General features: G+C 34.5%; 1 protein-coding gene across 6 annotated transcripts; it reads left to right on the forward strand.

The window, feature by feature from the left end:
• Positions 1-3,625: 3,625 nt before the first annotated feature.
• On the forward strand, positions 3,626-10,181 carry LOC140864936 (uncharacterized). 6 transcript variants are annotated; one of them, XM_073269365.1, is made up of 14 exons: positions 3,626-3,756; positions 5,845-5,958; positions 6,039-6,119; positions 6,450-6,532; positions 6,614-6,726; positions 6,856-6,966; positions 7,578-7,687; positions 7,901-8,207; positions 8,283-8,372; positions 8,450-8,500; positions 8,586-8,672; positions 8,788-8,850; positions 8,982-9,057; positions 9,622-10,181. In XM_073269365.1, exons 2-14 carry the CDS (start codon positions 5,924-5,926, stop codon positions 9,648-9,650), a joined length of 1,236 nt encoding a protein of 411 aa, XP_073125466.1. In that variant the 5' UTR covers positions 3,626-3,756; positions 5,845-5,923; the 3' UTR covers positions 9,651-10,181. The 6 variants fall into 6 exon arrangements, with proteins under 6 accessions (XP_073125466.1, XP_073125465.1, XP_073125468.1 ...); XM_073269364.1 differs by lacking the exon at positions 3,626-3,756 and adding an exon at positions 3,808-3,977; XM_073269367.1 differs by lacking the exon at positions 3,626-3,756 and adding an exon at positions 3,808-3,968.
• Positions 10,182-19,114: the final 8,933 nt, after the last annotated feature.

A 19,114-nucleotide genomic window follows, 5' to 3' on the forward strand; every position in this document is an offset into this window, starting at 1 on the left:
ATCACGGACTCTCAACTGATGATACCCAGATCTCAAGTCAATCTTGGAGTAAACTGACGTGCCCTGCAGCTGATCAAACAAGTCATCAATACGAGGCAACGGATACTTGTTCTTCACAGTGACTCGATTCAGCTGCCGATAGTCAATGCACAGCCGCATCGACCCATCCTTCTTCTTCACGAAGAGAACAGGAGCTCCCCAAGGAGACACACTAGGACGAATGTACCCCTTGTCTAAAAGATCCTGTAGCTGATTCTTCAACTCATGCATCTCTGACGGAGCCAGACGATACGGTGCTCTAGAAATAGGCGAAGTACCCGACATCAACTCTATGCCAAACTCGACTTCCCTAGCAGGAGGAAAACCCGGAATCTCATCAGGAAACACATCTGGAAATTCATCCACAACAGGAATGCTCTCTATCCCAATACTCTCAGCGGACAAATCAACTGCATAGATGAGGTAGCCTTCCCCGCCAGACTCTAGAGATCGACAGGCTCTCAAAGCTGATACCAAAGGCATCGGGGGTCGCGCTCCCTCACCATAGAAAAACCAGCTCTCACTCCCCTCCGGATGAAAGCGTACTAATCTCTGATAGCAGTCCACTGAAGCTCGATAGGTAGTCAAAATCTATATTCCCAGAATGCAATCAAAGTCGTCTATCGCCAGGACCATGAGATTCGCTAACAGAATGTTCCCTTCGAACTCTAAAGGGCAACCCATCACTAGACGCTTAGCCAAAGCAGATTGGCCCGTCGGAGTAGAAACAGACATCACTACGTCTAGTGCAATGCATTGTAACTTATGCCTCTTAACAAAACGTGCAGAAATGAAGGAATGAGATGCACCAGTGTCAATAAGTACAAGAGCAGGTATACCATAAAGCAGAAATGTACCTGCGATGACTTTCTCATTCTCCTCCACAGCCTGATCATGTCTCAGGGCAAACGCCTGGCCAGAAGCCCGTGGCTTCAAATGAGAACTCCCAGCAGACTGTCCCTGCGACCTCTGCTGTACGGTGGCCTGAGAACCCGATCCTGAACCAGAACCAGAACCGCCTCCCCCAGACAGTGGACAATCCCTCCGGATATGACCAGTCTCTCCACAACGGAAACAAGCTCCAGAAGCTCTACGACACTTGTCGGATGGATGGTTCTTCCCACAGTGATCACACTTGTCCTTCTTACCATAATGGACAACACCTCCAGAACCAGAGGAAGAAGAAGATCCAGACTTCTTGAAAGTTTGGGCACGGGGACCCAAAGAACTAGCAGGCCTCGACTGAGGGAAAGACCCGTTCCTTCGAATGCTGTCCTCCGCCTGGTGACAACGGCTCACCAAACCTTCGTAGGACATGTCGTCGCCAACCGCCACACGGTCATGGATCTCAGGGTTAAGGCCCTGAAGGAACAGATTATACTTCATCTCTGAGCTATCAGCAATCTCGGGGAAATAGGATAGCAGATCAAAGAACCTCTGCTGATACTCATCGATAGACATAGCTCCCTGTCGAAGACTCAGTAGCTCGCCCGCCTTCGACTGTCGGAGTGCAGGAGGAAAATACCGCTTTTGGAAAGCTGTGCGGAACTCGGCCCAGGTGGCCACTCCTCTCGCCGCAACAAAAGGTGCAGAAGTAAACCTCCACCACCTGCGCGCACGCCCATCCAGAAGATAGCCAAGGGTCTCCACCTTCTGCTCCTCGGTGCATTGGAAAGTCTGAAAAGTCATCTCCATGTGGTCTAACCAGTTCTCCGCATCCTCCGGAGACTCACCTCCAACTAAGGGCTTAGGACCCATAGCTAAGAATCTACGCACAGTGAAACGCTCGTCGTCATGGTGACGATGACGCCGTTCTCGACGAGGCTCCCGGTCGGCATCACCCCAACGCCCACCAACACTGCCATGAGAACTCTGGTCGTCACGATTTGACATCTACAAAAATACCTCAAGATGAGACTAAATCCCAAGAAATCTTTGCATGCTTTGATACCATAAATGTAGTGACCCTAACCCGGATCACCTACTAAACAGAACTTAGGCATGCAATTAACTCAATTAAACAGATATCAGAATAAAACTGCGGAAACCATAAATAGTTTACAACCCCAAGTAAAGGGATCTGTAATTTATCCAATAATATACAACCAAATCGAATAGCTGTATAAACTCAAACAACAGTAATAAAACCTAAACGAAGCTCCAGCTGGCCAACCACTGACTAGCCCCTCCTGGATCCACCCTCCTCGTCCAATCGCAAACCTGCCCCATGGAATATGGTGTCCAGAAAATACAGAGTACGAGACGTGAGCATAAAACGCTCAGCACGAGAGTATGAGTATACATGCATGCAAAGTGAACTCCCTATAGACTCGAGGTCAAGGATCAGATAACAGAGACAGACCGGGCCCTGGTATGTAGCACGCTGTGCCGTCGCTTCAGGAGGTGGCTCCCATACCGAGATAACCGTGGACACGCCGGACCCAAATCGATGGAAGTCCATCCACTAACAGGGTAGGGTACAACCCTACTAACAGACATCTCGAAAGAGATACAGCAAGATGCAAATGAATGCAGCATAATATCATGGCATATAAATCATGCAGTCACATAATACATGCATACTCAGTCAGGGTATCTCGAACAGTACTTTCGTACCTCAATACAGTGGAAGCTCTACCAACTCTAGGTCCACGCCTATAGTCTGCTCTACACTGCCAAATGATACTACTATCATTAAAGTGCTCTAAAAGCCTTAACTAAGCTATTGCATACTCCTAAATATTTATAGGAAGCAAAAGCTATACCTTCGTCCGTCGTTAGCCCTTTGATGTCGATGCCTCCAGAACTTGGGCACAACTCCGCTACGACTACCGAACGCCTCGCTGACCTCCGGACCAAGCTTAAGAAGACTAGAACAGCTCCAAAAGGACTAGAAGGGAAAGGAGAACTCGGAATTGGCAAATGAAAATGAAGTCTCGGCCTTCTATTTATAGACAACGATCGGAACTTCCGATCCTTGATCGGAACGTGCGAACCTCGATCGGAACGTCCGATCCTGCCATCGGAGCTTCCGAAGATCCTGATCTGCCACGTGTCAAAATATCACTTGTTGACTCCGGATAGGGGTGATCGAAGCTTCCGGTCCTGATCGGAGCTTCCGATCCAACCACACGTCATGCCTGACGTAATAACATCGGTGCCTCCGATCGCTCATCGGAGCTTCCGATCCTGTTCGGAGCTTCCGATCGTGCCTTCGGAGCTTCCGATCCGTCCGATACCCAATTCAATTAATTAGCATTAATCTTTTAATTACTCAATTAAGGTACGGGCTACTACAGAAGTAAAGATGAAAAATTGTTCCCATAACTTTAAAGGCTTGTACATAAATATAATTAAATATAATATAATATATTAAATAAATTTAAACTATAATTATGAGATAGTTATAGATTTAGATTATTATGATAATATCCAAATACATGTGAACAATATCTTTAATATATATATTAGATGTTATTTAAAATCTAAAAGTTAATCATCAAATATTTGAACCATTTTAGGATTAGGATTGGGAATCCTCTTTCCCTTGTCTTTTTCCGACTAAAATAATAAGTATGAGAGAGAGAGAGAATTCTATATCTTGGAACATAGTTTATGTAATATTAAAAAAAAAAAAAAAAAAAAAAAAGAGAGGAAAAAATAAAGCAGAGAATCTACTCATCTCAGATTCACGAAAAGGACCAAAAATATAAAAAGGTTAGTTTTCTTTCTATTTCTTTTTCTTTTCTGATGAGAAAACTATAAAGGTTAGTTTTCTTGGTGAGATGTAGTATAGATAAATTGGCTGAAGACCTAATTGAGGCAAAATTAATAAGAAGCAAACAATGGATGTAGATTTATAGGGGTTTGAGGTGGTGTAAACCTCCAAGTTCGGGAGGAATCTACTTTCCAAACTACTTTGATTATGCGTAAATTTTGTATGCCTAATAAACATCAATTTCGATTCTGTAGAGAACTGGAAATATACGTGCTTAGAAAATCAAATTATTGCTACAATGTTTTTAATTTTCAGATTGTTGCCAAAATCTGCGCTCCTTGTGTAATGTGTTGATATTTTTCGAGCTATGAAGATGTGTGGATGTAAATATTTTTTTTTTTGGAGTGTTTCTCGGATTTATCGTGATATATATAACTCTGTAAACGACCCTTGCTTCTTGCCCATTGCCTTCCTTGGCTGTTTTCTCTGCCGTGAATTGTAAATGTTTTTCATCATCTTGCAAACTCAAACAGTTAACTGGTAAATCCAATTAACTAAGAATTCTCGTTGACTGTCTAAACTAGAGTTTGTTAAGTTCTTGTTGTAATATGCTATAGATCTCAACTAATCATTGCGTCTAGATTTTTGTTTAATCAAATTATTGAATTTGAATGTTTTTCTGCTTAGCGGAATCCGCAAATCTCCTTTGAGTGTTCTCTTGGACTCGCCATAATTCTCTATGCCGTTTATCCACTGTTTTGTCGTCACAACAAGACTTTCGATTCCTAAATCCAAGCATGGGTTCTATATTGTGTTGTAACTTTCAATTTCCTGGAAATCTATTTGTTTGTGTATCTTATTTATTATAATTTTTGTTCTTTTTTCCATTGTTTTTTAATTCCCTTTGGTTAGGCCTGGATTGATGGATTTGAATTGGAGTTAGATATTTGATTTATGGAAAGCTCTGAGTGATGAACCAAATAGAAACCCAACACAATTACCACTGAAATTGCATAACTTGATATAAACTAGATTTGAAACTCGTATGAATTTTGTCCATTCAAGAAAGCTTGTTCTCCATTTAATGTTTGTTTATTTTTATGGTCTATAGTTACTGTGTGCCATTCCCCAAAAACATCAGACCAGATGACCGTGCTATTTAAGACAACATGAAGTTTCAAATGCGAAAATTGGCTAAGACAATAACAAATTCAAGAGCATTTCCATAATCCCATAAAATAGTCAAACACATCAAGTTTAATATGGACACACTATCTTGGTCATTGTCAAACGTTTAGAGTATGTTTCCCAAGGTTTTATGAAAATGAGAATTTTCAACAATATATTGGGGAATTAAGCATACGTATTGTTTTATGTTTAGGAAAACTAGAATTGTTGATTGAATTAAATTGTGTGCACATTTATATAGTAACTAAATTTACTGTTGGTGTGCAGGTGACTAAAATTTTTAAAATATCTTATTATGTATTATAAGATAATACAATATAATAGGTATTTTTGGAGGGATGGAAATTTGAATTAAAACTAATAACTATTAACCATGTTAATAGATGGGGAAAGAGTTTCTAAAAAAGAAAAAGAAAAGAGCTAGTACTTTTGTTTTTGTAACTTAAGATTAGACAATGTTTTTCGAACAAAAAAGGGCAAACATACAGTTAGGACTGGACTAGTTGAGGACACTATGCGACAGTTACACGAGAAAAGATGCTCATGGCTAGGACTGGATTTGGCAGCTGCTTTCTATTAAATGTGATTATCATAGTAAAATGTTCCATCCATTATTGGAATAGCACTATGAAAAAAAAAATGAAGTAAAGTAAGAAGAAATATATGTAAGTCTGTTTCTATTACGCTAATGCTCTATTTGAGAGAGCACTATTTGAGAAATGGGCATACTCTAGCTTCCCTGGAAATAGATGTAGAATAAACAAGGACAGCCATGTCTTTCTATCATGTTGTCGAGTTTACCAAGTATAACATGAAGACAAAATGATCAGGCTATCATTGAGAATCAATCAGTGCCTTTTGTTTTAAGATGTTCGACTAAATATTCATATTTTTTGTAGGTCTTAGCTGCATCAGATTTGTTGCATGCCATTCCAATAATAATTTATGCTGTATTAATCCAACTTGTGCTCTACATCAATGGATCGGGTTTTGGATGATTTATTCCACAAAAGGTGCGTCTTGTTTGACTTCTATATGTTGCTTCTACTTATGTTCCATGTTCTTGATGACCTACCAAGCATACTTTATGAAGGGGATCAACAAGGGAGGGAGCACTATCTTCAATAATTGACAGCTTTACTGTTAAATGTCGCTGCCAATTTGCTGGAAAAAAGTAAGCACGTCCACTGCATTCTTGATCGGTATCTGAACTAGCATTCATTTCAGCACATTATGCTTGATCATTGATGAACTTGGACAGATATATGATTTAATGGTGTGCCTCTTTACCTGGATGTTTAACTGGAAGAGGCCAACTCTGTTCCTTCATATAAAAAATGAATTTTACTTTACAAGACTCTAAAGAAACCTTGATACCATACCTAGTAATCAGTATACATTTTTTGTTCTGTTTCCTTTCTCACTTTGTTGAAGATCCCTGTGTGGCTGCTAGTTGTGTATAATACTTTGAGCTGAATTTATATGTGATGCTCTACTTCTGCAGTTTTGCGACATTAATGTATAGATGCTTGAACTCTTTCAAGAAGGGGTCTTCCAAAGAGATTGTTTTAGCTTCTCGTGTCCTTGGTTATCCTCCATCCTTATCAACACAATTCGGTAAAAATTCTCTTTTGCTACAGCAGCTACTTATACAATAATTTTATGCAGGACTCTTGGCAATCACAATAGGCTGTGGGGATAATGCTCATGAACTTTACAAGGAGTCAGTCCCCATAATCTCACAAGCATTCAATTCTAGGACTGAAACATTTTTGTTATCTGTATGTACGATACTCAATGTTACCTTTGCAGTCTAAAAGTTGAATTACTAATTTTCGTCTCTAAGGGAGGGTCCCTCTCTCTTCATCTTTTTGTTCATTATTTGAGTTATACTGTCTTGTTGTCTACAGGTGATCAACTGTTTGGCAGTCATCACATTTGTTGGTGGAAATGATTTTGAGGAAACTGAAGCTTCCATGCGGATAATGTGGAACTTCATTCATTCAAGACCCATTGAAAATGTGTGTGCACCCTTGTGTTTGAACACCTTCAAGCTATGATGGACTATTAGTTTATTATCACATAACACATCATTTCTCAATTCTCATAATATTTTATTAATATTCTAAATGTGGCGTGTGATTCAACAGGTTTACAGCGAACTTTTTAAATATCATTTATAAACTTCAGTGTGCTGGTTTTTGTATTTTATTGAGCTTTGTTTAGACAGAATACAATATTTCAGTGATAAAAAACATGAATGCGTGTGATTCCCACTGAAGGTGTGATTAGCTTGGACCTTGGTGTAGCTTCGATGGTTTTCTCAGTTGTTTATGTAGTGTATTGACTGGTGATAACAGAGTGACGACCATTTGGAAAAAATACACTAGACCAAAGAGAAAATAAACTATTGACGAGACAAATCCAATTGTGAATCTACTTTTCTCTTGTTCATTATGTTCATTTTTTTATGGAATCCTAATGAAGGCACATCTTAAAGGTCTTGATGATCAGACAGAAATTTAGAAGCAATATTTTATATCATGATACTACGTGATATTTTCTCGCCGATGCCTTCTTTACATTTCTGAATTATGATATTTGCTTTTTGTCCTTTCTGTTTTCATCTCAGGTTGTGGAAAGAAAACATTCAGGTTCTATTCTGTCTGCTGCCATTTCTGCTTGGTCGCTTCTTCTGACAACAGTTGATGGCTGGAACCTCCATCACAATCACTGGCGAGGGTAAAGTTCATACTCACAAACAATTTTGATGCATGTGGTACTAAAGCAAACTCATATATCTTTCAAGTAACTTCCAAAATTTCCAGCATATGACCAACGGTGTAGTGAACATAGAAAACTTGCGTATCTGTGAAGCATTTGCTAATGTTCCCTGCTTGGACCAGGAAACAATATCTTTGCCTTATGAACATATTCTTCAATGTCACTTAACAGGGCAATATCCTTTTTCATGGATCTACTAGAAGTGGAGGATCAATCCATTTCAATGTCAGCTGTGGAAGCACTAGCTTTAATATGTGAAGTGGGATGTCTTGACAAATTCGATTGTAATACTTATGCCGATAACATGTGTTTTATAGACAAAGAAAAGAACAAATCAAATCAGTGTTTCTCTAAGCAAGAGTTGCAGGAAATTATATCTGATCATGCCAAGAGACTTGTAAGACTAAGTACCCTCGACAATTCAGCTGCAAGAATTCTGAAGATGAACTTCTCATGGGACGTTTTGAAAGTTTTAGCGGTATTAATTTATGTTGTTCTACTCCACTGACAGTAAACGCCTCTATCGAGTATCTAATATCTTCAAGCTTTTCAGGAAGGTCGTTTTCATGAAACTAATTTGAAGATTGGCAAACACATTGGTAAACACAGCCTGCAGTTGCACACACTCTCCCAATTGGTGCAGGTATCTAGTTTTATATGATCCACTATTCTTTATGTCTCTGATGCTTAGCCACTCTAATTTTTATTATATTTTTCCAGGTCAAATTTCTCAAGCATTACCTGGAACGTGGATTCACATCGCACATGCTGGTTCCCCTCGTGCTTTGTAGTATTGTTTAATACTCTGGTGTGACCATCCTTTGTTTTTATTTTATTTAATTTAATGATGCTACAGGAAAATGAGTTTTTACATGATGTTTTCAACTTCACACCGAGGAAACAAACAGCAGATGCTGAACTGTACACTTCTGAAAGAGAAGAGGTTTTGTTTTTTCCTTCTTTTCTGCTTACTTTCTGAGTAACATGAAAAGGAAGTTTCCTACATTTTTTTGCATAAAAATAGGCTTATATATATGATTTTATTTATTTAAACATAGGTTGTTATCCGGGTTTTTGTGCCCGAATGTAATGGACAAAATGACTCTGAAGATGACTCGCCAGTAAGTTTCTCAACCTCATCTTAACAGTAACGCGTTCTTACATTTCAACTTTGTTTCATCATAATTCATATGCTGTTTTCCTGTAAAAATGCATTGGCTGTCACTTATCACGAGTTTCTTTCGATGTGCAGAGAGGTCACAAGCCATTGGACTCAGCTCTCCGCAAAGCAAAGACTCGGTTATTAAACAAGCGACGGATGCTAAAAGGTTCCACAGACTCATTCTTTTTCCAATGTTATTGAGCTTTGTTGTGATAAAAAACATCGAGGACAAGTATTTATACAAAGCATTAATGGTTTCCATTTCCTCAATTAATTTATTTTCCTTTATGGGCGTACCATGAGTAAATAGCTCATGTATAGGTCAAAACTTGATTTTAGTCATGCTTAACCCGTTAGTTTTCAATCCAAATTTGAGCCCTTATAATCCAAGCCTTGAGAGCTCAAGTTTGAGTCACATATTTTCTTTATGTTATTTTATATCTAGAATCTTGAAATTTGAATTCTTTCATATACTAAGCTATTTGATAATTAATTTTGGAACACCAACTGTTACTGACTCGTTTCCTGCTTTTGGAAAGTGGAGTTGTTTTAGCTTGAGCTTACTTGATAGACATGCGAGATCAGCCGTCCCAATCGGCTGCTAGATCATTTTCTTGTTGAATTCGAATAATAAGATTCTCGTGTATTAATTACTTGGCAGTATTAGGAGCATAATGCAAACATTATATTATACAACTAAAAAATATTTTCGTTATTTCTGGTTCATTAGGCAAAGAACTCGCAACATTCGATGATTAATGTGGGGATGAAGCTGCAGCAGCCTTTGCTTCTTACCTTTATGAGCTTCTCTTTCGACTCAGCGACAGACAGTGTGGTGGAAGCTGACTATCTTACCTTGAGATTCTTGCATATACATGAGCTTGCCTGATAGTTGATACGATTGAAGACAACTTATTTCGCAGCTTTGGAAGTTTGTTGCTGTTTCTCATTTGTTTTGGCATGCGTTGTTGGTCCAACAAGCACCATCAGACCCCGAAACACGTTGTGGGCCTCTCTGAAAACACGGATCCCACATAATCCAACGACTCTCGGATCTCGGGTGAAATCACCCATCGGTGGAAGCAAATTCAGTATTTGGCAACATGCATAACCATTAACCAACCATTTGATTGTACCGATTTGATTTACTAATCTTATTATTATTGTTATCATCATTTTTTTTAGTTAGAATATTGTTAATTCTTTCCCAGTATTTTGAGGATTACAAGAATTTTCTAGTAATTTGTACAAAGCATAATGCTTGCATCCATATTCTTGGCTGCATTTTTCCCAGTCTATTTTACCCTTGCATTATTTCATTTCTCGGGTATGCTGGAAATATTATTTGAGGAAGGAATGGGCGAAAATAGCATAAAAAATTTTACTCGACACTTTAATCATATGTAACAAATAATTTTTCATATTTTTTTTTTGTACAAGTTTGCATTTCATCTCGCGCACATATCATTTATGGGATGTTTGACATAGTTTATTAGTTTCCGTCAAACAACTTATAAACAGTTTAAATCTTTTAAAGCTTTTAAATTTGTTTGCTAACATGACAAGATGCAAAGAAATAATTCTTCTAAATAGCACGTTATTAATTTTTTAAAAATTTAATTTTTTCTACAGTGAAAATGAAATTGAATATAATGTCAAAATACAGGAATTGAATTGAATCGACTTTATCTCATTAGTCAACGTCAATGAAAGGTGGGGACTGGGTTCCGGCTTAGGAGTTAAGCAATCTCGAGCCCAATATTAATAGAAAATTAAAGTTCGACGAATCGAATCGATTATATATGAGTTTGATTTTAATTGGAAAATCGAAAGTTTTAATTTTTTTTCCTCCAATTCCGCTCAAAATTTTTGAAGTGAAAGTTTGGAGTCTCGAAAAAAAAAATTCATAATTATATTATGTTAATAAAATATTATAAAACTCATGAACGACTCACAAGTATGGAACAAATTAATTTTGGATTGAACTCAATTGGAGTTCAATTTCAAATATAAATCAAATTTTTATTGAATCAACTCAAAGCTCACAAATCAGTTTGATTCATTTACAATCTTAGATGGGATTGAGATGATGTTTGAAGTACATACTATAACATATTTTATACTATGAAAATATTTCTTTTGTCATTCTCCAAAATTATTTTACTATTCTATGTTCTAACTATATATTTATATTATGTCATATTATAAAATTTCTTATATACCATTAAAATGATTAAAGTAGTGTTTTTGAGAACTTTTAGGAAGCATGAGAAGCTTTTAAAAAAAGTTAAGGGCATCCACAATAGAAAAACATCAACACGAGCTTTTTCGCGCTTCTCACTCCGTCACATCATTGACACGTCAAAAACAAAAAAACCTCATCTAACCCTCCATTATAACAAAAAGTTCAAACAATTTTTTATAGACCCCACACTCAATTCAAATGTATCAACTATAAATTTATAAATTTTATATATTTATATATACAAATGATGTATTTTTATTATGTTTTACTTAATTTTCATAAAAAATATAATTTTTATTAATTAAAAATTATAAAATTTTTAGATTTGTATTATTAGATGCATTTTATCATTGATCTATTTTAAAAAAAATTAAACGGCTAGTTTAATAAAAAAAATTAAAAAAATTACAATGGCTATACACACAATTTAAAAAAGGGAGTTGATATTTACACTCCATTTTATGTTATTTAATTACACTCCACTTCATGTGTAAAATGGAGTGAAAATTTATTCACAAATGGAGTGCAAATAACAAAAATTGAAGTATAAATATCAACTCCCTTTTAAAAAATAGAAACATAAAAAACAAATGAAAATAATAGTTATAATAAAAATGAAAACATAAAAAAAAAACAAATGAAAAACCCACGATCAAAATACAAAAGTGTGTGTATGTATATATCATATATATATATATATATATATATATATATATATATATATATATATATAACAGTAATATATTTATATATATTTAAACAATAAAAAAATTTAAAAAAGAAAAAAAAAAAAAAAGAGCAAATGGCGCTCTTTAACCCTTTTTGAGGAGCTCTTTAAATGTTGCCACCTCAATCCAATGGCAGCTCAACGGGGATGCCCTAAGAAGTTTTCCTAAAAGTTATCTTCATGGACGAATCTATAAGCACAACCATTTTTTTTTTGTTATATATATAATATAATTTCAAAATAATTAATAGTGTAATAATTTAAATCTTGTATGCTTGTTTTTTTTTTAAATTTTTCTATGAAATTCAGTTTATGACTTCGGTCTTTCAATTCTCACATATAGATAAAAACAAAATATCCTTTTGTTTCGGATTAATTTTTAAAATTATAATAGTTGTTTGATATGAATGTATCAAAAAATGATCTTTTTCATGATTTTTGAAAAAAATATGTTGCTTGAATAATGAAATTATTCGTTGTTGCATCAAAATAAATTGTAGTTTTTGGAAAAAATAAAAATTTTGTGTCTTATTTATTATTGTATTACTTTAAATTCATGAAATTTTCAAATGAGTTTCAAAATATATTGTAAAATAAAATTTATTATGTTTTTTTATAATAATATATAATTTATTACATTAAATTCAAGCTCACCTTAACTCTAATTCCTAGATCCGTCATTGACTCTCTCAAACAATACATAAATTGTTAAACACAATTTCAAGTTGTCTTTGCAAAATAGTACGCAATAACATACAATAAATTTATATGTGATTGCTATATATTTTAATATTTTACAACTCAGACTAAAATAAAAAATATTAATAAAAATATTTATATATCAAAATAAAACTAAACTAAAATTTAAAAATAATGAATTATCTTAAGTAATTTCGGTGAAAAACTAAGTTTTTCTTCTTTAAAACATCATTGCGAGTTAGAGAAAGAATGTGTCTTATAAAAAAAAAAAAAGTTTAGTTAAAAAAAATATTATAACTGTAAAATATCTCAAACTTTACGTATCATCAATAGCGTGAGTAGCACGTGTGTTGTTTATATAACATATTTAATTATTTTCTTCAAAAAAAAAAAACATATTTAATTATTAGAATCCTTTTTTTTTCCTGTAAAAAAATTCATGACATAGGGATAAGAAGGTTTGAATTATAAGAATTTTTAGGATATTTAAAAATATGTAAAAACTGTTGTAAAAAGTAAAAATTTATGGAAAAAACTAAAAACTCTAAAACTCAAAATATATCAAACCAAACACTTATAAAATCTTCTCTCTAAACTTGTGTTCTTTCTTCACAAATGTTGAGGTGTATTTATAGATCCTCAATTGAGAAATATCCAAAAATAAATATATCATCCATTACATAATCAAAAATTAAAATATCATCACATCACCATCACAATAATTTTCAATTTAATTTTAATATATAATTTCCAATACTCCCCCTTGTGATGATGATCGTGATATTACGTGTTTGTATACTGTCTCGTTAAAAACCTTACTAGGAAAAACCCAGTGGGATAAAAATATAGCAAGAAAAAAAGAGTACAGCCAAGTAAACTCCCCCTCATGTTAATACGATCGATTCTTCACATACGCTGTAGATTTCGCATCCCAATATTATATATATGCTTTCTGAATATTGCCGTAGGAAGCGCTTTTGTGAAGAGATCTGATTAGTTCTCACTTGATTGAATGTAACAGATATCAATATCTTTATTCTTCTCAAGCTCTTGAGTGTAGGCAAAGAACTTTGGGGGGATATGTTTGGTTCTGTCACTTTTGATGTATCATTCTTTCATTTGAGCAATACATGCAGCATTATATTCATACAGCGTCACAGGATTCTTGTTTACTGATAATCCACAAGAAGTTTGGATATGTTGTGTCATTGATTTTAGTCAAACACATTTACGACTTGCTTCATGTAGTGCAATAATCTCGGCATGATTTGATGAAGTTGTTACTAGTGTTTGTTTCTGTGAACGCCAAGAAATTGTTATGCCTCCACGAGTAAATACATATCCGGTTTGGGAACGTGCCTTATGTGGATCAGATAAATATCCAGCATCAGCATAACCAATGATACTTTGATTGGTGTCTTTTGAGTACAAAAGTCCCAAATCTGTCGTTCCTCGTAGATAACGGAATATATGTTTAATTTCATTCCAGTGCCTCTTTGTTGGATATGAACTGAATCTTGCTAATAAATTTACAGCAAAAGATATATCAGGTCTAGTGCAATTTGCAAGATACATAAGGGCACCAATGACACTTAGATATGGTACTTCTGAACCAAGAATAACTTCATCATCTTCACATGGACGAAATGGATCCTTTTCTATGTTTAATGATCTTAAAACCATTGGAGTACTTAATGGATTTGATTTATCCATATTAAAACGTTTAAGGATCTTTTTTGTATAATTTGTCTGGTGAACAAAAATTCCACATTCTTTTTGTTCAATTTGCAAACTCAAGCAATACTTGGCTTTTCCAAGATTCTTTATTTCGAATTCTTCTTTCAAGTACATCATAACTTCTTGAATTTCTTTATTCGTTCCAATGATATTTAAATCATCAACATATACAGCAATAATTACATATCCGGATGTTGTTTTCTTGATGAAAACACAAGGGCATATTGGATCATTTACATATCCCTTTTTCATCAAGTGCTCACTTAGCCGATTATACCAGATTCGACCGGATTGCTTCAACCCATATAATGATCTTTGCAATTTTACAGAATAAAATTCTCTGGGTTTTGAACTTTGTGCTTCATACATCTTAAATCTTTCAGGGATTTTCATGTATATATCATTATCAAGTGATCCATATAAGTAAGCTGTAACAACATCCATAAGACACATTTTCAAATTTTCAGACACGGCCAAACTAATCAAATATCGAAACGTAATTGCATCCATAACAGGAGAATACGTTTCTTCATAATCAATTCCAGGCCTTTGAGAAAAACCTTGTGCAACAAGTCTAGCTTTATATCTTGCTATTTCATTTTTCTCATTTCGCTTTCGAATAAAAACCCATCTGTATCCAACAGGTTTTACACCTTTAGGTGTGAGGACTATAGATCCAAAAAATTACGTTTATTTAGCGAATCCAATTCAACCTGGATGACATCTTTCCATTTGGCCCAATCATGAAGAGTTTTACATTCTCCAAAAGATTTTGGTTCATGATCCTCATTTTTATTTATGATGTCACATGCCACATTATAAGAAAATATCTCATCAATATCTTCTATATATTTTCGGTTCCATATTTTCCAGTATTAATATAATTGATAGAGATTTCACAATTCTCGTCAGTTTGTGGTTCTGACAGAATATTTTCATCATCAGGTGTTTCTTTTGGAACACTATTTTCTATTTTATGATCATCGTGTTTCTCTATGCCTTTTCTTTTCCGAGGATTTTTATCCTTGGAACCGACTGGCCTTCCACGCTTCAAGCGTTTCATGACATCATGAGTGTCTTCAATTTGTTTCTTTGGAATTTCAATTCGAGCAGGGGCATTTACAGCATGTATATGTGATTTTGTTACCCCTTTTGTGTCTGCAAATGCATCTGGAATTTGATTTGAAATTCTTTGCAAGTGCACAATTTGTTGTACATCTTTCTCACATTGTTTGGTCCTTGGATCCAAATGTAACAATGATTGTACATACCATGTGATTTCCTTTTCGATGTGTTTCTTTTCTCCCCCTAACATTAGGAAGATTCCTTCATTAAAATGACAATCAGCAAAGCGTTCTGTAAACATCGCCTGTCTGAGGCTCAAGATATCGAATGATTGATGGGCTATCATAACCGATATAAATACCGATTTTTCTTTGAGGACCCATTTTTGATCGTTGAGGTGGTGCAATAGGCACATACACCATACATCCAAAAATTCTCAGATGAGAAATATTTGGATCTTTACCAAATGCAAGTTGCAATAGGAAGAATTTATGATATGCACTTGGTCTGATGCGAATTAATGCCGCAGCATGTAAAATTGCATGTCCCCATATAGAAATAGGGAGTTTTGTTCTCATAATCATTGGTCTAGCAATCAGTTGTAGACTTTTAATCAATGATTCAGCTAATCCATTCTGTGTATGAACATGAGCAACATGATGTTCAACAGTAATTCCCATTGACATACAATAGTCATTAAAAGTTTGAAAAGTAAATTCTCCAGCATTATCAAGTCTTATTTTCTTGATTGTATAATCGGGAAATTGATTCCGCAATTTTATTATTTGAGCCATTAATCTTGCAAATGTCACATTTCGAGTTGACAATAAGCATACATGTGATCATCTGCTGGAGGCATCGATCAATACCATAAAATATCGAAATGGTCCACATGGTGGATGAATTGGCCCACAAATATCACCCTGAATACGTTCAAGAAATATGAGTGATTCTGTTTGGATTTTAGCTGGTGATGGTCTTATAATAAGTTTTCCAAGAGAACATGCTTTACATTGAAACTTATTATTCTGAAAGATCTTCTGGTCTTTCAATGGATGACCATGTGTATTTTCAATAATTCTTCGCATCATTATTGAACCAGGATGTCTCAATCGATCATGCCAATTGGTTAATATTGAAGAATTATTAACCACCATATTTGATTCGATTGACCTTATATGTATATAATGCAATCCAGTAGGGAGCATTGATAATTTTTCAACCACATATTTCTTTCCTGATTTATATGTGGTAAGACACATATATTTCTGATTTCCATCAGTTATCGTCTCAGTATCATATCCATGAGAATATATGTCATTAAAACTCAACAAATTTCTTTTCGATTGTGGTGAATATAAAACATCATTTATCCGAAATTTTGTACCATTTGGTAACAAAAATTGTGCTTTACCACAACCTTCAATCAAGTATACAGGACCTGATATGATATTCACCATTGTTTTTGTTGGTTTTATTTCCATGAAATATTTTTCATCTCGCAGAATAGTGTGCGTTGTACCACTATCCGGTATGCAAATTTCCATGATATTATTTCCATGTTTGCTCATAGCATTTTTCATATCAAACTTCACAAAAATGCAATAAAGAAAAATTAAGTACAATACAAATGCAAAATATAACATGATTTATAATACAAGAATGCATGAAAAATACAAATTTGTTACAATCTAGTCCCACCAATCTTTTAATCAATGTCTTCGAAATCATTCAAAAAATCTGCAGCATTAAAACTAGTTGAACTAATTAAATGGTCACTATTTTCAATAAAATTGGTCTCTTTTCCTTTTTCCATTGTCGATTCTTTATAGAGCTTACATAGGTGCTTAGGGGTTCGAAAAATATGTGATCAATGTCCTGGAGTGCCACATCTATAACAAACACTCTCAGATCTTTTTGAGTGATTTTTATTTTCACTCGTATTTTCATGCTGCCTTTTTGGTGGGTGGTTCGTGACGTTTTTTTGAGATGAGTTATTGAAATAATTATCTCGATTATTTTTATATCCACAGCCACGACCACGACTGCGATAATTTTTACGTCCACGTCCACGTCCACGCCCACTTCCTCGACCTCGTCCACGACCAAAATATTGTCTATGCCTTTGATTTTGGTTTTCATTTTTAATTACGACATTTGCTTCTGAAAATGCCGTTGAACCAGTGGGTCGGGATTGATGATTTCTTACTAACAATTCGTTGTTCTTTTCCGCCACAAGAAGACATGCGATGAGTTCAGAATATCTCGAAAATCCACGCACTCTATACTGTTATTGTAGAGTTATATTTGATGCGTGAAATGTGGAAAATGATTTTTCAAGCATTTCCATCTCAGTAACAACATGCCCACAAAATTTCAATTGCGAGACTATTCGATACATCGTAGAATTGTAATCACTGACTTTTTTAAAGTCTTGGAATCTCAACGTATTCTATTCATCACGGGCGGTCGGGAGTATAACTTCCCTTATATGCTCAAATCTTTCTTTCAGCCCTTTTCATAAAATCATTGGGTCTTTTTCTGTGAGATTTTCACATTTCAATCCCTCATCAAGATGTCTACGTAAGAAAATCATAGACTTTGCATTTTCTTGTGAGGATGATATATTATTTTCTTTGATGTTATCACTTAGACCCAATGACTCAAGATGCATCTCTACATCGAGAGTCCATGACATATAATTCTTTCCAGTGATATCGAGCGCAACAAATTCAATCTTTGCCAAATTTGACATGGTGTTACTAGAAAAATAACAATGCATTTTATTAGTTAATTTTTATTAGTACGACAATACAAAATAATGGAATAACGAAGATTACAAGTGCGTTTACAAATAGAGAAAAAGTATGTGGTGGAAAATTGCTGGTGAGTACAAGACTCGTGAGCATGATGATCATAGTCGTTATGAAAAATAGCCTTATAAATGCCATAATCTTCATCTTTGAAAAATCGAGTAGAAATTATTTTGAGAGAAAGAGTGAATTTGGTGTGATTGAAAATGAGTTTGAGTGAACATATTTATAGGGCAAAAACTAGCCGTTTGTTACCGTTGGGGGTAAGAAAAAATCGAGTATGTGTTGAATAAAAATCTGTGATAATCATGTGATGCATATAATGATAATCATAATTAAATATACGCAATAAAATATATATCATATCACGTTATTATAAGGTCAGTGTCATAGACAGCCTCTTATATAATAACATGAAATTATACAAATATAATTAGACAATAAAATTATATAAGCAGTAATGTATAATCATATCACGTTATTATAAGGTCGGTGTCATAGACAGCCTCTTATATAATAACATAAAATTATACAAATATAATTACACAATAAAATTATATAAGCAGTAATGTATAATCATATCACGTTATTATTTAAAAATCTTAGAAGCTTTTATACTTGTCGTATCCCTTACTGGGAGTGTGGGATGTCGTCTTAACATCCTCACATGATTTATAACAAGTTTTTTTTAAAAAACTTATTTTTTTTATCATGTCTGATAATAACATGATATTATATATTAAATATATAAACAACAAATAAATAAACAATAAAATAAATATACTTACTTGTTAAATATTTTTGTCTTCTCTTTGTGTTTTGAAGCGTCGGAAATTATAGAGAACCTTCGAGCGATCATGCTGATAACGTGTTGTGAAAAGTAAAAATTTATGATAAAAACTAAAAACTCTAAAACTCAAATATATCAAACCAAACA

Source organism: Henckelia pumila, chromosome 4 (assembly GCF_033568475.1).
Source record: "Henckelia pumila isolate YLH828 chromosome 4, ASM3356847v2, whole genome shotgun sequence".
Classification (NCBI taxonomy): Eukaryota; Viridiplantae; Streptophyta; class Magnoliopsida; order Lamiales; family Gesneriaceae; genus Henckelia; species Henckelia pumila.